Below are 15,416 nucleotides of genomic sequence, written 5' to 3' on the forward strand. Positions count from 1 at the left end.
CGCTGAAGACTGAGAAGTTTGGTATCAAACTTCTCAGCACATTAAACCCGCACTGATGCCAGTGTGGGATTTAATGTACAAAGCACTACAGAGGACATCTTAGAGTTCCCCCTGAAACCTAACCTACAATCCACGTCTAGTCTGGGAGGCTGCCTAGGCTGCCACACAGCAGACATGTTTCTGGACCCCTGGGGAGGAGAGCCCCCGCTCTACTGGGCCTGCAACAATGCACATCCTGGAGAGGTGCTAGGTCTCCTCCCCCAGGATGGACAGGGGGAAGCTTCAAAGGCATGCCGCTCTGTGAGCTTCCCCAGGCCACTTGCTGTACCTAGCAAACTGGCCCCCACCGGTCCTAAACCCCACTCTGGCTGGAAGACTGGCCGGAAACCCCAAATAAGGACAGGGGATGTGCCAGCCTGCCAACCCCACCCCACAGGTGGGGGAGGCGAGGTGAAGCACATCTCTGGGCGCTCGCCATCTTGAAGATGGGAGGCCCTGCCCAACCAGGACTAGGCTACTGCCCCCCTCCCACAGGAGAGTGGCAGGATAGGGGGTGTACCCACCCCAGGGCAGGGACCCATTGGTCCCTACCCTTTACCTACCAGTAACGCCCCTAAATCTAGTATTTAGGGGCACCCTGAACCTTCCTTCCTTAGATTCCAGATTCCGAAAAGCAAAGGAGCAAGAAGAAAGAAGACCTGCCCTGCAGCTGCTAAGAAGAGGAAGACACCAACTGCTTTGGCCCCAGCCCTACCGGCCTGTCGACCCTCGAACCTGCTCCTGCTGAATCCTGGCGCCTCTTGTGGCCAGCACACTCACAAACCCCGGAGGACCTGGCTACCTTGTGACTCTGAGCACCTGGGACTCCCATGAGCAGTGGGCTCTGCTCAAAACCAGTTTCTAACCCCTGGCAGCCCGGAACCGCGAACCCTGCACACTCCGCACCCGCCAAGCCTGGCCTGCGCAGGAGTGAACAAAGACCCCAAGGACGTCCCCCCGGCGACTGTGACCAAGAATCCGGCACCCAAGGACTCACCTCAACGCTCCAGACGCCTGCAGCCTCAGAACCAGGTACTCCCCCCAACCGCGATCAACAGAGGGTAAGATTTCCCGACACCAAAAGGCACCCCTGCAGCTGGCGCCCTGCGGCCCCCTGTGCCCAACTCCTGGGTACCTACCTATCCTCCAACTTACCTCTTGAAGCGGTGGTGGCACCTGAATAATCTTCGTCCCAGAGCTTGCAGCTTTTGTTCAACCAGGAGCTTTCCCATTGAAATGAATAGAGTGCCCGAAGGCTCGAAAGCACCCTGCACCCAGCCGCCCGAGTGGCCCTGGCAGTGTAACCTCTACTCCTAGCTACTTCCCCATTTGCCCTGAGCAAGTGACCAGGAGCCCAGCTCCCACAGCCACGTGGCCTGCTAGTCAGCAGCCACCAACCAAGGCCCCCCTGCCTCCCATAGGATAACATTGGGCCTAACTCACTCTGCACCCAGCTGCCCCTGTGCCGCTGAGGGTGTAACAACTGTACTTACCTGACCCTGGGAGACCCCCGAGTCTGTGCCCTGAACCTTAATTCTGCCAGTCGAGTACTTACCCCAAAAGCCGATAACCCAATTTTCCTCCATAGGGTAACATTGACTGGTTTCTTCTGAAATTTCTTTTAAGTGTGGAGTTTCTGAAACTTAAAATATTCACCAAAAATCAACCGAGTAACGAAAATACTCACCTGCTATTAGGAGAGATCCCAGTGCTGGATCTTGGTGCCAAGCACTGACCCTGAAAAATATTCACAACCGTACTTACCAGTATCCCAATTTTCTTCAATAGGAAATCATTGACTTTTTCTGTGAAATTTCTTCTGTCGATTTTTGCAAACTAAAAATATTCTTTAAAAATCGTACCAACTGTGAAAACGTAGTTGCTTACCTGTTTTAGCTAGAGGTCCCGGTACTGAGCCTAGGAGCCCAGTACTGGATTACAAAAGTAACGAGAACATACCATACCTGTAACTTGAATTTTCTCCCATAGGGAATCACTGACTGTTTTTCGATGAAATTTCTTCCAAGTGTCAACTTTTAAAATAGCAAAATATTGCCTAAAAATCACAACAGTAACTAGGTCGACTTTACTCACTTGTTTCCAAGAACTGTCCCAGGTCTGAATCTCGGATCCAGTCCTGGAGTTAGAAATGTAATCCTGAAAGTAATCTATTGCAAATAACTTAAAAATCCCATTGAGCTCAATGTATTATTGTGTTTGAAATTGTGTTGCCTATTGCAACAACCTGTAACTACCTTGCTAAAAGGCTGTCGTCCTCATTGAGGCTGCCCTAAATGTACTCATTGGAACCTGTACCACCTGTGTGGCCTCTAGATCCCCATGGGTTGATTCGTGGAGTTAAGGGTCTGGAGACCCTTTCCTCCCTAGGGATTATTGGGGGTGGGCTACCAGCCCTGTCCTCATCCCTTTCCTAATCTGACTGGTCATCACCATTTTCAGATGGGTGGGCCTGTGCGTACTCAGCCAGGAGCCCTTGTTTGGTTGGATGCTGGCCCATTGGTATATTTTTAATTCTACATAAAGACCTTATCGCCTTGAAAGACAAGTGAAGATAAGGGGTGAGGTTGAGCTCCTCCACCCTGTCCTGTATGTCATCTTGGTTATCTTCACTAATAGCTGGATTCTGTTTTTGAGACATTCTAACAAAAAGTTCTAACCCCTCTACCCTTGACTATAGTGACTTTTTATTTTCTAAAATTCTAAAGGGACTTAAGCAAGGCCCTAACCAGACTTACTAGGTTGGAAAAAATACCAATTTAAAAAAAATCTGAATTCTAACGGCAATTTAAGAGTTCTGTTGTGTGATCGGATGGTAACTGAGTAGTCCAACAAATGCAAGTTTGTATCCCACCGCTGATCCACCAATGTAAGACACTTGTTCTATATATACTGCACCAAAGTGAGGTACAGTGTGTATTGAGTCCAAGGGTCCCCGGAGGTTTGGCAGAGGTTAAAGTTAGATATAACTTTACTCTCTAAAGTGGTAGCTTGGTCGAGCAGTAAGGCAATATCAGAGGACAGTGTTAAGCATTTGATGTACACACTCAGTCAGCAAATGAATTCACACACAAGAACTGAACTCTACGCCAATTGTTTTTGTATAAAAAATATACTGTTTTATTTCTAGAACCAAGCAAGCCTGGCACAGGTAAAAAAATACTTTGCAGTACTAGATTACTTGTATGAACACAGTTCAAAATTGCAGAATAACTTGTACTGATTTTGGTTACAGTTTGAGTAAGCAGTTTGCAACACTTATCCGGTATAGTACATTCGAATGATTGGGCTTTTTAAGAAAAATGCAATTAATTCCTTTTCCGATTACTTTTGCTAACACAGGGCTGGATCGTAGATTCTGCACTGGGACATTTCCTGAAAACAGTTGAGTAAACTCGTTTTAGTTAGAGGTACGATTTTTAAAGATTATTATTGTATTTCAAAAGTTGCCATTAACTTTTTCACATAGAATCGCCAATCTTATCCTATGGGAGGAAATTCACTTAGCAGGTAAGTTACTTTTGCGTTACTTTTGTAATCCAGTGCTGGACTTTTAGATTCAGCACTGGCACATCTACTTATAACTGGTAAGTAATGACGTTTTTGTAGTTTGCACGATTTTTAAAGAATATTTTTGTATTTCAAAAGTTGACATTTAGAAACTTTTTCACAAAGAACCCCCAATGTTATCCTATGGAGGGAAATTCAATTCACAGGTAAGTTACCTTTTAGTTACTTTTCTTACGCAGTGCTGGACACCTGGGTTTAGCACTGGGACGTTTCCTACAAACAGTTGAGAAAATTCGGTTAGGAATATTCTTAGTTTTTGAAAGTCGACACTTAGAAACTTTTTGGGAGAAAAAGTGTCAATGCTCTCCCTATGAGGAAAAACAGGTTATCGGTTTCAAGGTAAGTATTCGGTCATTGTGGGGTCTCCCAGGGTAAGTGATGCACTGTTGTTGCACCCCCAGTGGCACTAGGGCGGCCGGGTGCAGAGTGTTGAGGCCCAAGATTATCTCATGGAGGATAGGGGGACTCCGGTTGGTGGCTGCTGGCAAGCAGACCACAGGGTTGTGGGAGCAAAGCTCCTAGGGTTGAGCTCAGGGCAAATTGGGGACCAAGTTAGCATCAAAGGGGCACCCTCAGCGGCACTAGGGCAGCCGGGTGCAGAGTGCTGTTTTGAGGTTGGGTGCCCTGTTGATTTCAATGGAGATTCTCCGGGACAAAAACACGGCAGGCTCAGGGACGAGGATCTTCCAGGAGTGACCACCACTTCGAGGGATAAGTTGGGATGTAGAGGGTTGGTTAGGTACCGCTCGGTTGGGCACACAAGGCCGTGGGGCGTCAGGTGCAGGGGTGCCTTGGAACGTCAGACTTTCTTACCCGCTCTGCTCGCAGTAGGGGGGGTCCACTGGATTGAGGCTGCAGGCGTCATCAGGAGGCTTGAGGCAGGTCAGGGGTTGCCAGATCTCAGTCAGGATCGCCGGGGGGACCTCCTCGTGGGATTTTTCCACTGGAGCTCGGGCCGGGTTCGGCGGGTGCAGAGTGGGCTGGATTCGCGGGTCCAGGCTGGCACCAGAAGCTGCAGTTCAAACACATCCGGTGTTCAAGGGAGAAACAGCTTGGAAAGTGAAGGCAGGCAGGTCCTCCGGGGTTTTTGAGGTTGCTGTCCGCTGGACACGGCAGGGTTTGGCAGGAGCAGGTTCGAGGGGGAGACAGGCCTATAGGGTTGGGGCAAGTCAGTGGGTGTCGTCCTCTTGTTAGCTCTGCACGGCTTCTCGTCCTTCTCTTTTTCTTGTGGTTGCTGGATCTGAGGAAGGAAGGTTCAGGGTGCCCCTAAATACTAAATTTGGGGGTGTTACAGGTAGGTAAAGGGCAGGGACCAATGGGTCCCTTTCATGGGGTAGGTACACCCCCTATTCTGCCACTCTCCAGTGGGAGGGGGCAGGAGCCTGTCCCTGGCTGGCTGGGTTCCCCCAACCTCAAGATGACAGGGACTCGAGGTTGTGCTTCACCTCGCCTCCCCCACCATAGGGGTGGAGTTGGCAGAGGTGGGCACACCTCTCTTCCTCACTTGTTTTTCCCGCTGGTTCTCCCTCCCAAAGTGGGAGGTAGGACCAGTTGCTGAAAGCAGCAAATGGTCTGGAGAAGCTCACTAAGGCGGCATGCCTTTGAAGATTCTCCTTTGTGAACCCTGCCCATCCTGGGGGAGGAAGCTTGGCATCTCGTCCCAGGATGTGCATTGTTTCAGGCCCCCGACAGCAGAATGCTCTCGACCCAGGGATCCAGAAACATGTCTGGTGGTGGCAGCCTGCGCAGCCACTCAGTCAGGTCACTGGGAGTTGGTCAAGTTTCAGGGGGCATCTCTAAGATGCCCTCTGTCGTGCATTTTACATTAACTCCCACACTGGCATCAGTGCGGATTTAATGTGCTGAGAAGTTTGATACCAAACTTCTCAGTCTTCAGTGTAGCCATCATGGTGCTGGGGAGTTCGTAATGAAACTCCCAGCACCATATACTCTTAATGGCAACACTGCACCTGCAGGGTCCAGGAATGGACTTGGGCACTGTAGAGGTACAGGGCTCAAGCACCCGTACCCACACCACTGGCATAGGACACCCAGCTATAGGGGGACTGATGTATGACAGGGCAGTGGGTTGTGGGCATGGCACACAGGGATGTGTGCCATGTCGACTCTGTTTTGTTCTGCACCAAGACAGTCAGCCTGCAAAGGCAGTGTGTGTGTGTCTGGGCACAGGGCCTCTAAGGGTTGCACAATAAGTGCTGCAGCCCTTGGAGGCCTTCCCTGGTCACAGTGCCCTGGGTACCTGTGGTACCATTTACCAGGGGCTGACCTGTGGCCAGAGAGGCCAATTGGGTTTTGGCTTCAATGTAGTTTTAGGGAAGGAACACAAGCCCTGGGAACCTGATTGGCAGAAGTCCAGGGCACACTCAGTCAAAGTACATCAGCAATTCAGCAACAAGCATTGGAATAGCCAATAGGTCTCGCCTTTGGGACCTTATAAGTATTTAGTTATGCAGTACAATATCCTTGGTGCAACAACATCAACTGTTGCATGGCTAAACACTTATAAGGCCCCAAAGGCGAGACCTATTGGCTATGCCAATGCTTGTTATGATTCTTCTGACCTTTTGCGAGAGTTAGAGCTATTGGCATTGTAAATGACAATGCCTTTACCCATGTTTTTTGGTTTAGAGTGGAGTGGATGCATGTGGTGTGGAGTGGAATTATGTGGGTAGTATTGAAATTGTTAGTTGTGGAATTGTTCGTTGTGGAATTGTGTGATGTTGAATTATGTGTTGGACAGTTTATTTGTGTAGTGGAATTATGTGGAATGGTGAATAGATAGGGGTGAGAACTTTACAGACTAGATAGAAAGGAAGATAGAGCGGGATAGGTAGTTTGTGCAGGAAGTGGTGAATGAACTCCGGACAGAGGAGCAGAAGGAGTGAGTGAGAAAGAAAGAAGGGGAGAGCAGGTGACAGACGTTTAAAGAGGTGCGCTTGTGTACGCAAGAGACACCCCAAAAAGAGGAGGAGAGGGTGGGTTTAAGAGACGGAAATGTTGAAAATGTACGGGAAAGAAACTTTGTCCGAAAACCTGAAGTTAATGATAGAGGCGGGAACAGTGCATGAGAGAGTGAGAGAGGGGTGAGAGAGAGTGCGAGAGGTAGAGGGACAAGTGGGAGGGGCACCCAAAGGGGGTGGGGAAGTCGAGAGCTGTACCAGTGCACAGCATGAGGAGGTAAAGGAAGGTTGTATGTGAAAGCAGATAGAATAGACAGAGTGTGAGGGAGGGATGAGAGGGGGCAGTGGGGTCACGAGATGAGGGGTAGTGTGAGGGTGAGGGATAGATAAGAGGAATAGTGGGAGGGAGAGATGAGGGGGAGTACGAGGGAGAGATGGGGGGGGGGGGGGGGGGAGTACGAGGGAGAGATGGGGGAGTACGAGGGAGAGATGGGAGAGTACGAGGGAGAGATGGGGGGGGGGGGGGGGAGTACGAGGGAGAGATGGGGGGGGGGGGGGAGTACGAGGGAGAGATGGGGGAGTGAGGGAGAGGCGTAGTGGGAGTGTGGGAGAGAGATAAGAGGGGGAGTGGGAGGGAGAGATGAGGGGAGAGTGGCAGGGAGAGATGAGGGGGGAGTGGCAGGGAGAGATGAGGGGGGAGTGGCAGGGAGAGAGGAAGGTGAGTGGGTGGGAGTGATGGGAGGGGGAGTGGGAGGGAGAGATGGGGGAGTGGCAATGAGAGATGAAAGAGTTAGTGGGAGGGTGAGGGGGAGGGAGAGATGAGAGGGGGAGCGGCAGGGAGAGATGAGGGGGTAGCGGCAGGGAGAGATGAGGGGGTTTGTGGGAGTGGGAGGGAGAGAGGAGGGGCAGTGGGAGGGAGAGAGGAGGGGGGAGTGGGAGGGAAAGAGGAGGGGGAGTGGGAGGGAAAGAGGAGGAGAATGTGAGGGAGAGATGAGGGGGGAGTGGGAGGGGAGGGAGAGGGGGAGGGAGAGATGAGAGGGGGAGTGGGAGGGAGAGATGAGAGGGGGAGTGGGAGGCAGAGATGAAAGAGTTAGTGGGAGTGGGAGGGAGAGAGGAGGGGGAGGGAGAGATGAGGGGATTGTGAGGGAGAGATGAGGGGATTGTGAGGGAGAGATGAGGGGAGGGGGAGGGAGAGATGAGGGGAGGGAGAGATGAGAGGGGGGGGAGAGATGAGAGGGGGAGTGGGTGGGAGGGAGAGATGAGAGGGGGAGTGGGAGGGAGAGATGAGAGGGGGAGTGGGAGGGAGAGATGAGAGGGGGAGTGGGTGGGAGGGAGAGATGAGAGGGGGAGTGGGAGGGAGAGATGAGAGGGGGAGTGGGAGGGAGAGATGAGAGGGGGAGTGGGAGGGAGAGATGAGAGGGGGAGTGGGAGGGAGAGGTGGGAGTGGGAGGGAGAGATGAGAGGAGGAGTGGGAGGGAGATGAGGAGGAGTGGGAGGGAGATGAGGGGGAGTGGCAGGGAGAGATGGGGATGTGGGAGGGAGAGGGGAAGTGTGAGGCAGCAATAAGAGGGGTAGTGGGAGGGAGAGATGGGGATTGGGAGGGAGAGATGAGGGGTATTGGGAGTGTGAGGGAGAGGTGATTGGTTGGTGAAGGTGCGAGGGAGAGATGTATTTTATTGTAAACGAGCAATGACATTACGAAAGAGAGCTAATATCCTCACCAAATGCACCATGATGTACCATACTACCACAAATGAATGTGTAATGAAACCGGTGCTCGTGTAAAACGCTCCATCAGCTACGGGTCAAAACTTGAGCTGTATAAAACTCCTAAAAAAAGAATCTTACCATGCGTAATGGAAGTCAAATTTCGAATCTATGGCTTTTGTTTTTCTTATTAGGTTTCACTGCAGAGAAAAATTAATACATTTAAAACTTCGCAGAGGGTGGGGTGGTATTTTTTTTCTTTTTTGCACATATTTTTCCAGGGGAATTTCGCAAACATACAAAGGATTCCTCCCTTGCAAATACTCATTGCACTGAAAGTAAAACCTTAAAACCAAGGACTTGGAATAAACCTGTGCACATTTAAGCGATGATTGTTTTTTAAAGTTTTCCGTATTGGTGCTGTAATAATAAAAATCGGGTATGTGTGCCAGTCTACCAGTGCATTCTGCTTTCCCACTGAATAGAAAGATCAGAGCATGTATTATACAATGGACACATGAATGGGAGGGAGGGACCCATCTTATGCGAGCACATCATTATCTTCATTGGTCATTGTGTTACGTCTCCTCATCCTTATGGGCATATTTCCGGTTGCCATGCGCAAGCAAAGGATTTTGGCATTACCAGTACTTAAGAGCAGCACACAGAGTGTTTTATTCTTAATATATTTTTCAATTTCGAAGGCCTAAATTATGAGCAGTCCCATAAGTTTAGGACTAAATTCGTAGGCTCCTTCTCAGTTGTTGGCTAGAGAAAGCAATCTCTCTGCATCGTCTGTCTGGCTTCCAGCAGGCACGTTACCTGCAGTTAACCTGTAAACAGGTATTAATGATGTGCGCTGAAGAACCCGGGTAACATCAGGGATTTCTTACCATACACCACTTCTGTTTTAGGATGAGCGGTTTTGTCTCGGCTCTGGGTGTGCACACACCTCCCTTAAAGTGACCAGTGTGTTCCCAATACTCGGACTCCCAGACGATGCACGGTGACCGTCTGCCCGTGAATGAACAGTCCCTGCCACAAGCACCTTTGGAGTCACAGCAGGAATTTAGGGCGAGGCTGGATTGCCTCTGCTGTCAGCTTGGCTAAAATCAAGCTGAAACAAGCATTGGCCACGAAAGTCATCGCAATCACGATCGCTGTGAAAGCGAAAGTGATGACGCGCTAAAACACGCAAGAAATGCGCGCGCAAGCGCGCATGGTTGTTGCGCGTTCTAGCAAGCTGGCTAAAAAGCTGGGGGGAAAAATGCTACAGTCGGCCACAGCTTGCGCGCGCACATGCACTGCAAGCTGTAGCCGGCGGTAGCATTTTTTGGAGCCCTCTCTTACTAAAGTCTCTCCGAGCAGCGAATGCGTGCTGACTCAGCAAGACCTAAAAAGTGGGGGCCTACCATGCAAGAAGGAGGGCACTTTCTCACAGGTTTAGGTTTCAATGCAGTTTTAGGGAAGGAACATAGGCCCTGGGTACCTGATTAGCAGGTGCCCAGGGCGCACACAGACAAAGAACATCGGCAATTCAGCAAAAAGTGGGGGCATACCATGCAAGAAAGAGGGCACTTTCTCACAAGCTCTAAAACAAATGAATCCAGGTGACTACTTGTTTTCTTTGTGCAAGGAATGATCGCAGCAGGGTCAGTGCTGTTCCCTACACCATGATCCTGGCTAGACGGTCCATCAGAAGGTCATGATGGACCGTATCAAATGCTGCGGAGAGATCTAACAATACTGACGCATTTCCCCCAGCATCAAGAGCCTCTCTGATTTCTTCCGTGGATTTGATCAGAGTGGACTCCGTGCTGTGTCCACTCTGAAAGCCATATTGCGTGGTATCTAGCAGCTGATTTTCCAAGATAAAGTTAGAAAGTTGGATGTTCATGTCATTTTCAACTAGTTTGGCAGGGAGAGGAAGCCATGAAATGGGGCGGAAGTTGGAGATCCTTAGTATTTAGATTTTTTTTTTTTTTTTACTAAAGCCACCTTCCATTCTTTGGGAAAATTACCCGATTTGAACATCATATTAAAGATAAAGGTGAGATGTTCCGCCATTCACTCTGGAACTATTTTAATCACTGCTGGAGATCATGGATTAATAGGAGAACCAACTTGGCCGCTTGGTTTAGCCCAAGAACAGAATTAGTCAAAAGGGAAGCGTATTCTGAGAAAGTAGCCTGTACTGAAGAGAGGCCTGTTTTCAATTGCGTGTGTGGGAGGATAGATCAAACTCATTATAGATGCCCTCCACTTTGTTTAAAAATAACTTTGCAATACTATCACATAGCAGTTGATTGCTGTTTACCTGATATTTTTACCGGCAGCCCGGTTGGTTTGGAGACTGTTTTGAATAACTCTTTCAAGGAGTTTGTAGCAGCATTAATCTGTTCTGTGTAATATTTACATTTTTCTTTCATAAGTAGGGTTTTATAGTCAGCTAGACACGGTTAACATTTGATTCTTCGTATGTCGCTATAGTCTCTCCTCCAGCCTCGTTCTTGATGCTTGCAGAGTTGTTTCTGCTTTCTAAGAGCATCCGAATACCAAGGCGCAGTGGGTGGAGAAGTTTAGAGAGCACAGATTTTTCAGGCGCTATCGTAGTAGCTTCTGAATTAAGCCAGCTGGTGTATAAAGAGGTAGCAGCTTCTAGGTCTTCAGGAAAGTTCGGATGAGAGATAGTGAGCTGATGCGCGAGCTAGTCAGACTGGCTTCTACCGGCAATGGTCCTATATTAGCTGTGAAGGAGTGTCTTGGACTTGGGGGTCGATAAAGATGATACCATTAAAATAGAATTGCTTAAATGATTCAAACTGAAAAGAAAGAGCTTCACAGGCATACAAAGGAACCATATCAAATGACTAAAAATGAGTCACAGTAGAAAATTGTTAGGCCTCCCCCCTCTTTAGAGGCCTGTATAGTGTATATATAGTGTGTAGCATGCAAAACGAGGAGGAATGGCCTCAATCAAATCTGGGTGTGGCAGAGTCCCTCCAGTGTTCTGTAACGAACGCAAGATCTAACTGCTAATTTTCTTGAAACCCGGCACATTTTACGCTGTGTTTTCCAGTAACCTGACATTTAGGAGAGCACAGCGTAGAGGTCTCTTAGTTTCGTTGATGTCATCAACTGTGCTCACAGGCCGAATATTACTAGCAGTACACAAAATCAACTTGGGCAAATGAGAGTGGCACACCTGGAAGAAAGTTTGAGGGGTGCTAGGAGGCGAGCTAAAATCAAGGCAAAGACATTTGGCCTTCTTATCATTCATGTTAAGTGTGTGTAGGTCCGAGATAGAGTATTGGATAGTAGAAGCCCGGTCTGCTGTGGGACCAGCAGGGCAGGGTCAGAGCGTGGTCCAAGCGCTAACGGGTGCGGACGGGCTTGTTTTATACACATCTTCGGCACACCATCAGTGCAGACGCACTCTAGCTTTGTTGAAATCCACCTCCATGCAAGGGTGGGAGGAGCCAATTAGCGATTCGTAGTGGGAAACAGAACAGGTGGGGAAACTAGAAATGGTGCTCAGAGACTAGGGTCCAGCGACCCCCAATTCCCTCACAGGCTAACCCACAAAGAAGCAATACTGGTAAATTAAATTGAATTAAAATAAGAGGTTGAAAGTAAAAACTGTAAAATTGTCAACTGGAAGTCTCTCTTTCCAGTATGGCACCCGCGGTGTAGGAGCCAGGCACCTCTTAATTTGCACCAACATGTTTACAAGGAAAACAAAAGCGTGGTGAAGTCTTCCGATCGTGGCTTGTATCTTAGAGTTGACTTTGGCTGGGTCCTGGAGACATCACCTCGAGCAGGACACAGCAGGCACAGTCCCTCTTCCTTTGCTAGCCACTAGGGTCATCAAGTGCAGTCAACGCTTGTGCAGCCTCCATTTGCTGGTTCCATGGTGCACCAGTGCAGTCCTTTGATCCTCATCCTTCGTATCCTGCCCTAAGGGCATTTACTGACCATAAGCAGGGCACCCCAGCCAGCCTAAACTCTGATCTCAAATGGACTGGAAAAAGATCAAAGGAGAACTGCCCTGCTGCACCGTGGAGCCAGTGAAAGGATGCTGCAGCGGCGTGGACTGCACTTGCTGAACCTGGTACCTAGCAAAGGAGAGGGACATTGCCTGCTGTGTCCTGCTTGAGGTGCTGTCTCGAGGGCCCAATCAAAGTCAGGAGACTCCAAGGGTCAATGAGCTGGCCTCCTGTTCACAGCACAGTGACAACAGTTGAGAAGTCTACTGGGGCACATTCGTAGCCCAAAGTCTTCAATCCACCACAAACTGCTGCAGAGCACCAGAAACAGAGCAGATGCACAAAGTTGCACCCAAGATCACAGAGATATTGCTTCTTAGAGCCACAGCTAACAAGGGCCTAAAGGGGTTAAGTGTATAACACAGGGAGGTCGCACAACCACACCAGATAATATACCCATTTTCTCTCACAAGGCTTCTTAGTCTTCATTTCACCCGATACCTCGATCTGCACTTTCTCTATATTGCAGGTTCTTCTTCATCCCTACTTTCTCCCTTAGTCACGGTTTCATATAATTTTTTCTCTTGCATTACACGTTCGCTATATTTTCTACATCATAGTCTGAAGTTGAAAAATAAGTCGTGGCCCTCAAAAATTAGTGCTGGTGCACACCACCTGCAACTACCAGCATTAATGAAGCATTTGTTAGCACTTGTTTGGCAGACTTCATCTCAATGTACACTTGGAAAAATTCATAAAGGCAACTTTACGTTAGTCTTACCTCAAAGCCTTTTGTTTTTGCCGCACTCCAAAACTGCTCAAAATGTTTCACTCTGTCATTTATTCCATCCAGGATAATAAAAGGGAAAAACCCGTCATCTAAAGTTTTTTTGAAGGTCTTCAGCATGCTGTTGCGATAGGTCTCCTCCATCTCCGGCTCATACTCGTATTCCATCACCTGTCAAATAATGAAAAGGTGAGCACTGATCACACTAACTACTGCAAATGTACAACTATGTGGCTGTCAAGTGCATGCAATAGTGGACCTCCGAGACTAAAAAAAAAAAAAAAAAAAAAAGTAACATACTAATAGATTTCTCATCTATGGCAATATTTCTTGATAATAGTTCCATGCAATATACTCTCCGTACCATGATTATCTTGACACCATAATGACGATAATGAAAATAAATGTGGTCAGGATTGCTCCAATAGAGAAAATATAAACTACTCAGTGTCAAGACAACATTACGCAAAACAGTGAAAGTAAGCCACAATGTCCCACTTTGTAACTGTCATCTTTCATTCTATTGTTTTTTATTATACATGAGGATAAGATTTTGAAGGTGTAATTCTACACTAAAATTCTCTTGGGGAGCAGGGAAAGGTGTGATGTGAATCAAGAAAGGTGTCAAACTGCCAAGCTATTGTTCCAGGTAAGTGCAGTTTTAAATTATGCAGTGTAAACCTTTTCTATGTCTTTTTAAACAATAGAACAATGTCTTGAATCAGGTCCTTCTGAAGAATTTTATTATCACTTCTTGAAACATGCAGAGCAACAGCAGCCGACTCACGTTTCGCCCCCCCCCGGGCTTTTTCAAGGCTGCAGAAAGACATGTATAAATCATTTTTGAGGATTGTGACAATCTGTAGTCACAGTTTAACATCAATCTTATGAATGCCCTTTTGATATAACCATTTGATTACATTAAAAAACACTGTCTTATAATTCCATAGCATCCAAATACATTTCTGTTTGACAGGTACAGATTAAAATTGAGAAAAAGAAGCAACCAAACAAATCTCATGCTGATAACAATCTGTTCAGTAACAAGTTAGATCGATGATCAATTTCAACAGATGAATAAACCCGTGTCTTTAGATTGAGCATATGTGTGAGTCGAAAAGAATGAAAAAACAAGTGAAGAAAAGAAAGTCAGTCTCAAAACCGTATCATTTGTTTTTAAATAAACAATGATAGTGATAGAAAAGATTTAATTAATGTGAAAGTAAGAAAAGCCACCTCCAAAAGAATAATATTTATAGCCACATAGAGAATAACCGATTTAAACCAGATAGGCTTGGTTTTTCTGGTAAAACCGACCAACTATCAAAATCGCCTCACCTCAAATTCGACGGATTGTGTGCTAATCTGCATCTCACTATTTAAAGTGAGCTGACCTCTTTATTGATTGTTCCTGAAGAGAGAGGAGTAAACAACCAAATGAGGAAGTAAATGCTATATCTAAGCATATGTACTCGTACGTATTTTCATGTGACATTTGGAGTGAATGTTCCTTACCCCGACAAAATAGACGAAAAAACCAATGATTCACGATGTCAATTATTCAAAAGATGCGAGTCCTTTCCAAGCACTAATCCCACGCCTCCTCATTACAGAGTGTAAGACCTTGATAAGTCCTTCTGGTGAGCGTTAACAGAACAGCAAAATATAAAAAGAAACAAAAAAAGACGCAAAATTAATAATTGCGTTCCAAAGCCCTTAAATCTGGCCAAACAACATAGCTATACTAAATAAAAACCCTATAGTTGGGTAATTGACAAAAGAAAAATGTATTTACCTAGTTCTTGTGCTTCTGCACCATACACGTAAAGCGGCAACTCTGCGTCCTTCAGACGCGGACGCCATCTTTTTCAGTATTTACGTCCTAACAGTCAGAGACTGAAAGTGGACTGCGATCCTGATACTAAGAACTACGTGTGATGTCATTGTTATGACCATAGTCCCAATATGCCCAATCTTTGAACCATTTTATCACGGAGTGTATGAAAAATAAAAAGAGAATTTATTTTTTATTTCTGGTCATATTACCCCATCGATTGTATTGATTACCATTGATGTGATGAAAATAGGAAGAGGACTGGCTTCACAAATCATGTGAAAAATAACTACCTGGGTTTTGTATCGTTGGTACAAACGATATATCATTCATGTTATTATGTGACTACATCTTGGAACAGATGCTCTTTATTACTCATTTTAGTTTCAACCGGCTTATTTTAAAGTGGGTTTGTATCCCCACATATATTATCAATACGTATTGACTCCTAAAAGGTCCACATGAAAGTGAATTAAAAATATTTTACTCGTATGATATTTAAGATATTTTATAAAATTATCCGACCTAAAACTGATATCTTCTCATTTCATTCC

The 15,416-nt window shown here is 47.0% G+C and overlaps 1 protein-coding gene across 2 annotated transcripts in view; it reads right to left on the minus strand.

Annotated features, from left to right (window-relative positions):
* The window catches only part of YLPM1 (YLP motif containing 1), an 820,959-nt gene that overhangs the window by 297,732 nt on the left and 507,811 nt on the right, over nucleotides 1–15,416 (minus strand). For both annotated transcript variants that reach the window (XM_085626748.1, XM_085626747.1), the window contains exon 13: nucleotides 13,023–13,199. In XM_085626748.1, coding sequence (XP_085482874.1) covers nucleotides 13,023–13,199 — 177 coding nt within the window. The remainder of the gene's footprint in view (nucleotides 1–13,022; nucleotides 13,200–15,416) is intronic.

The sequence above is a fragment of the Triturus cristatus genome, chromosome 9 (assembly GCF_964204655.1).
Source record: "Triturus cristatus chromosome 9, aTriCri1.1, whole genome shotgun sequence".
In the NCBI taxonomy this organism is placed as follows: Eukaryota; Metazoa; Chordata; class Amphibia; order Caudata; family Salamandridae; genus Triturus; species Triturus cristatus.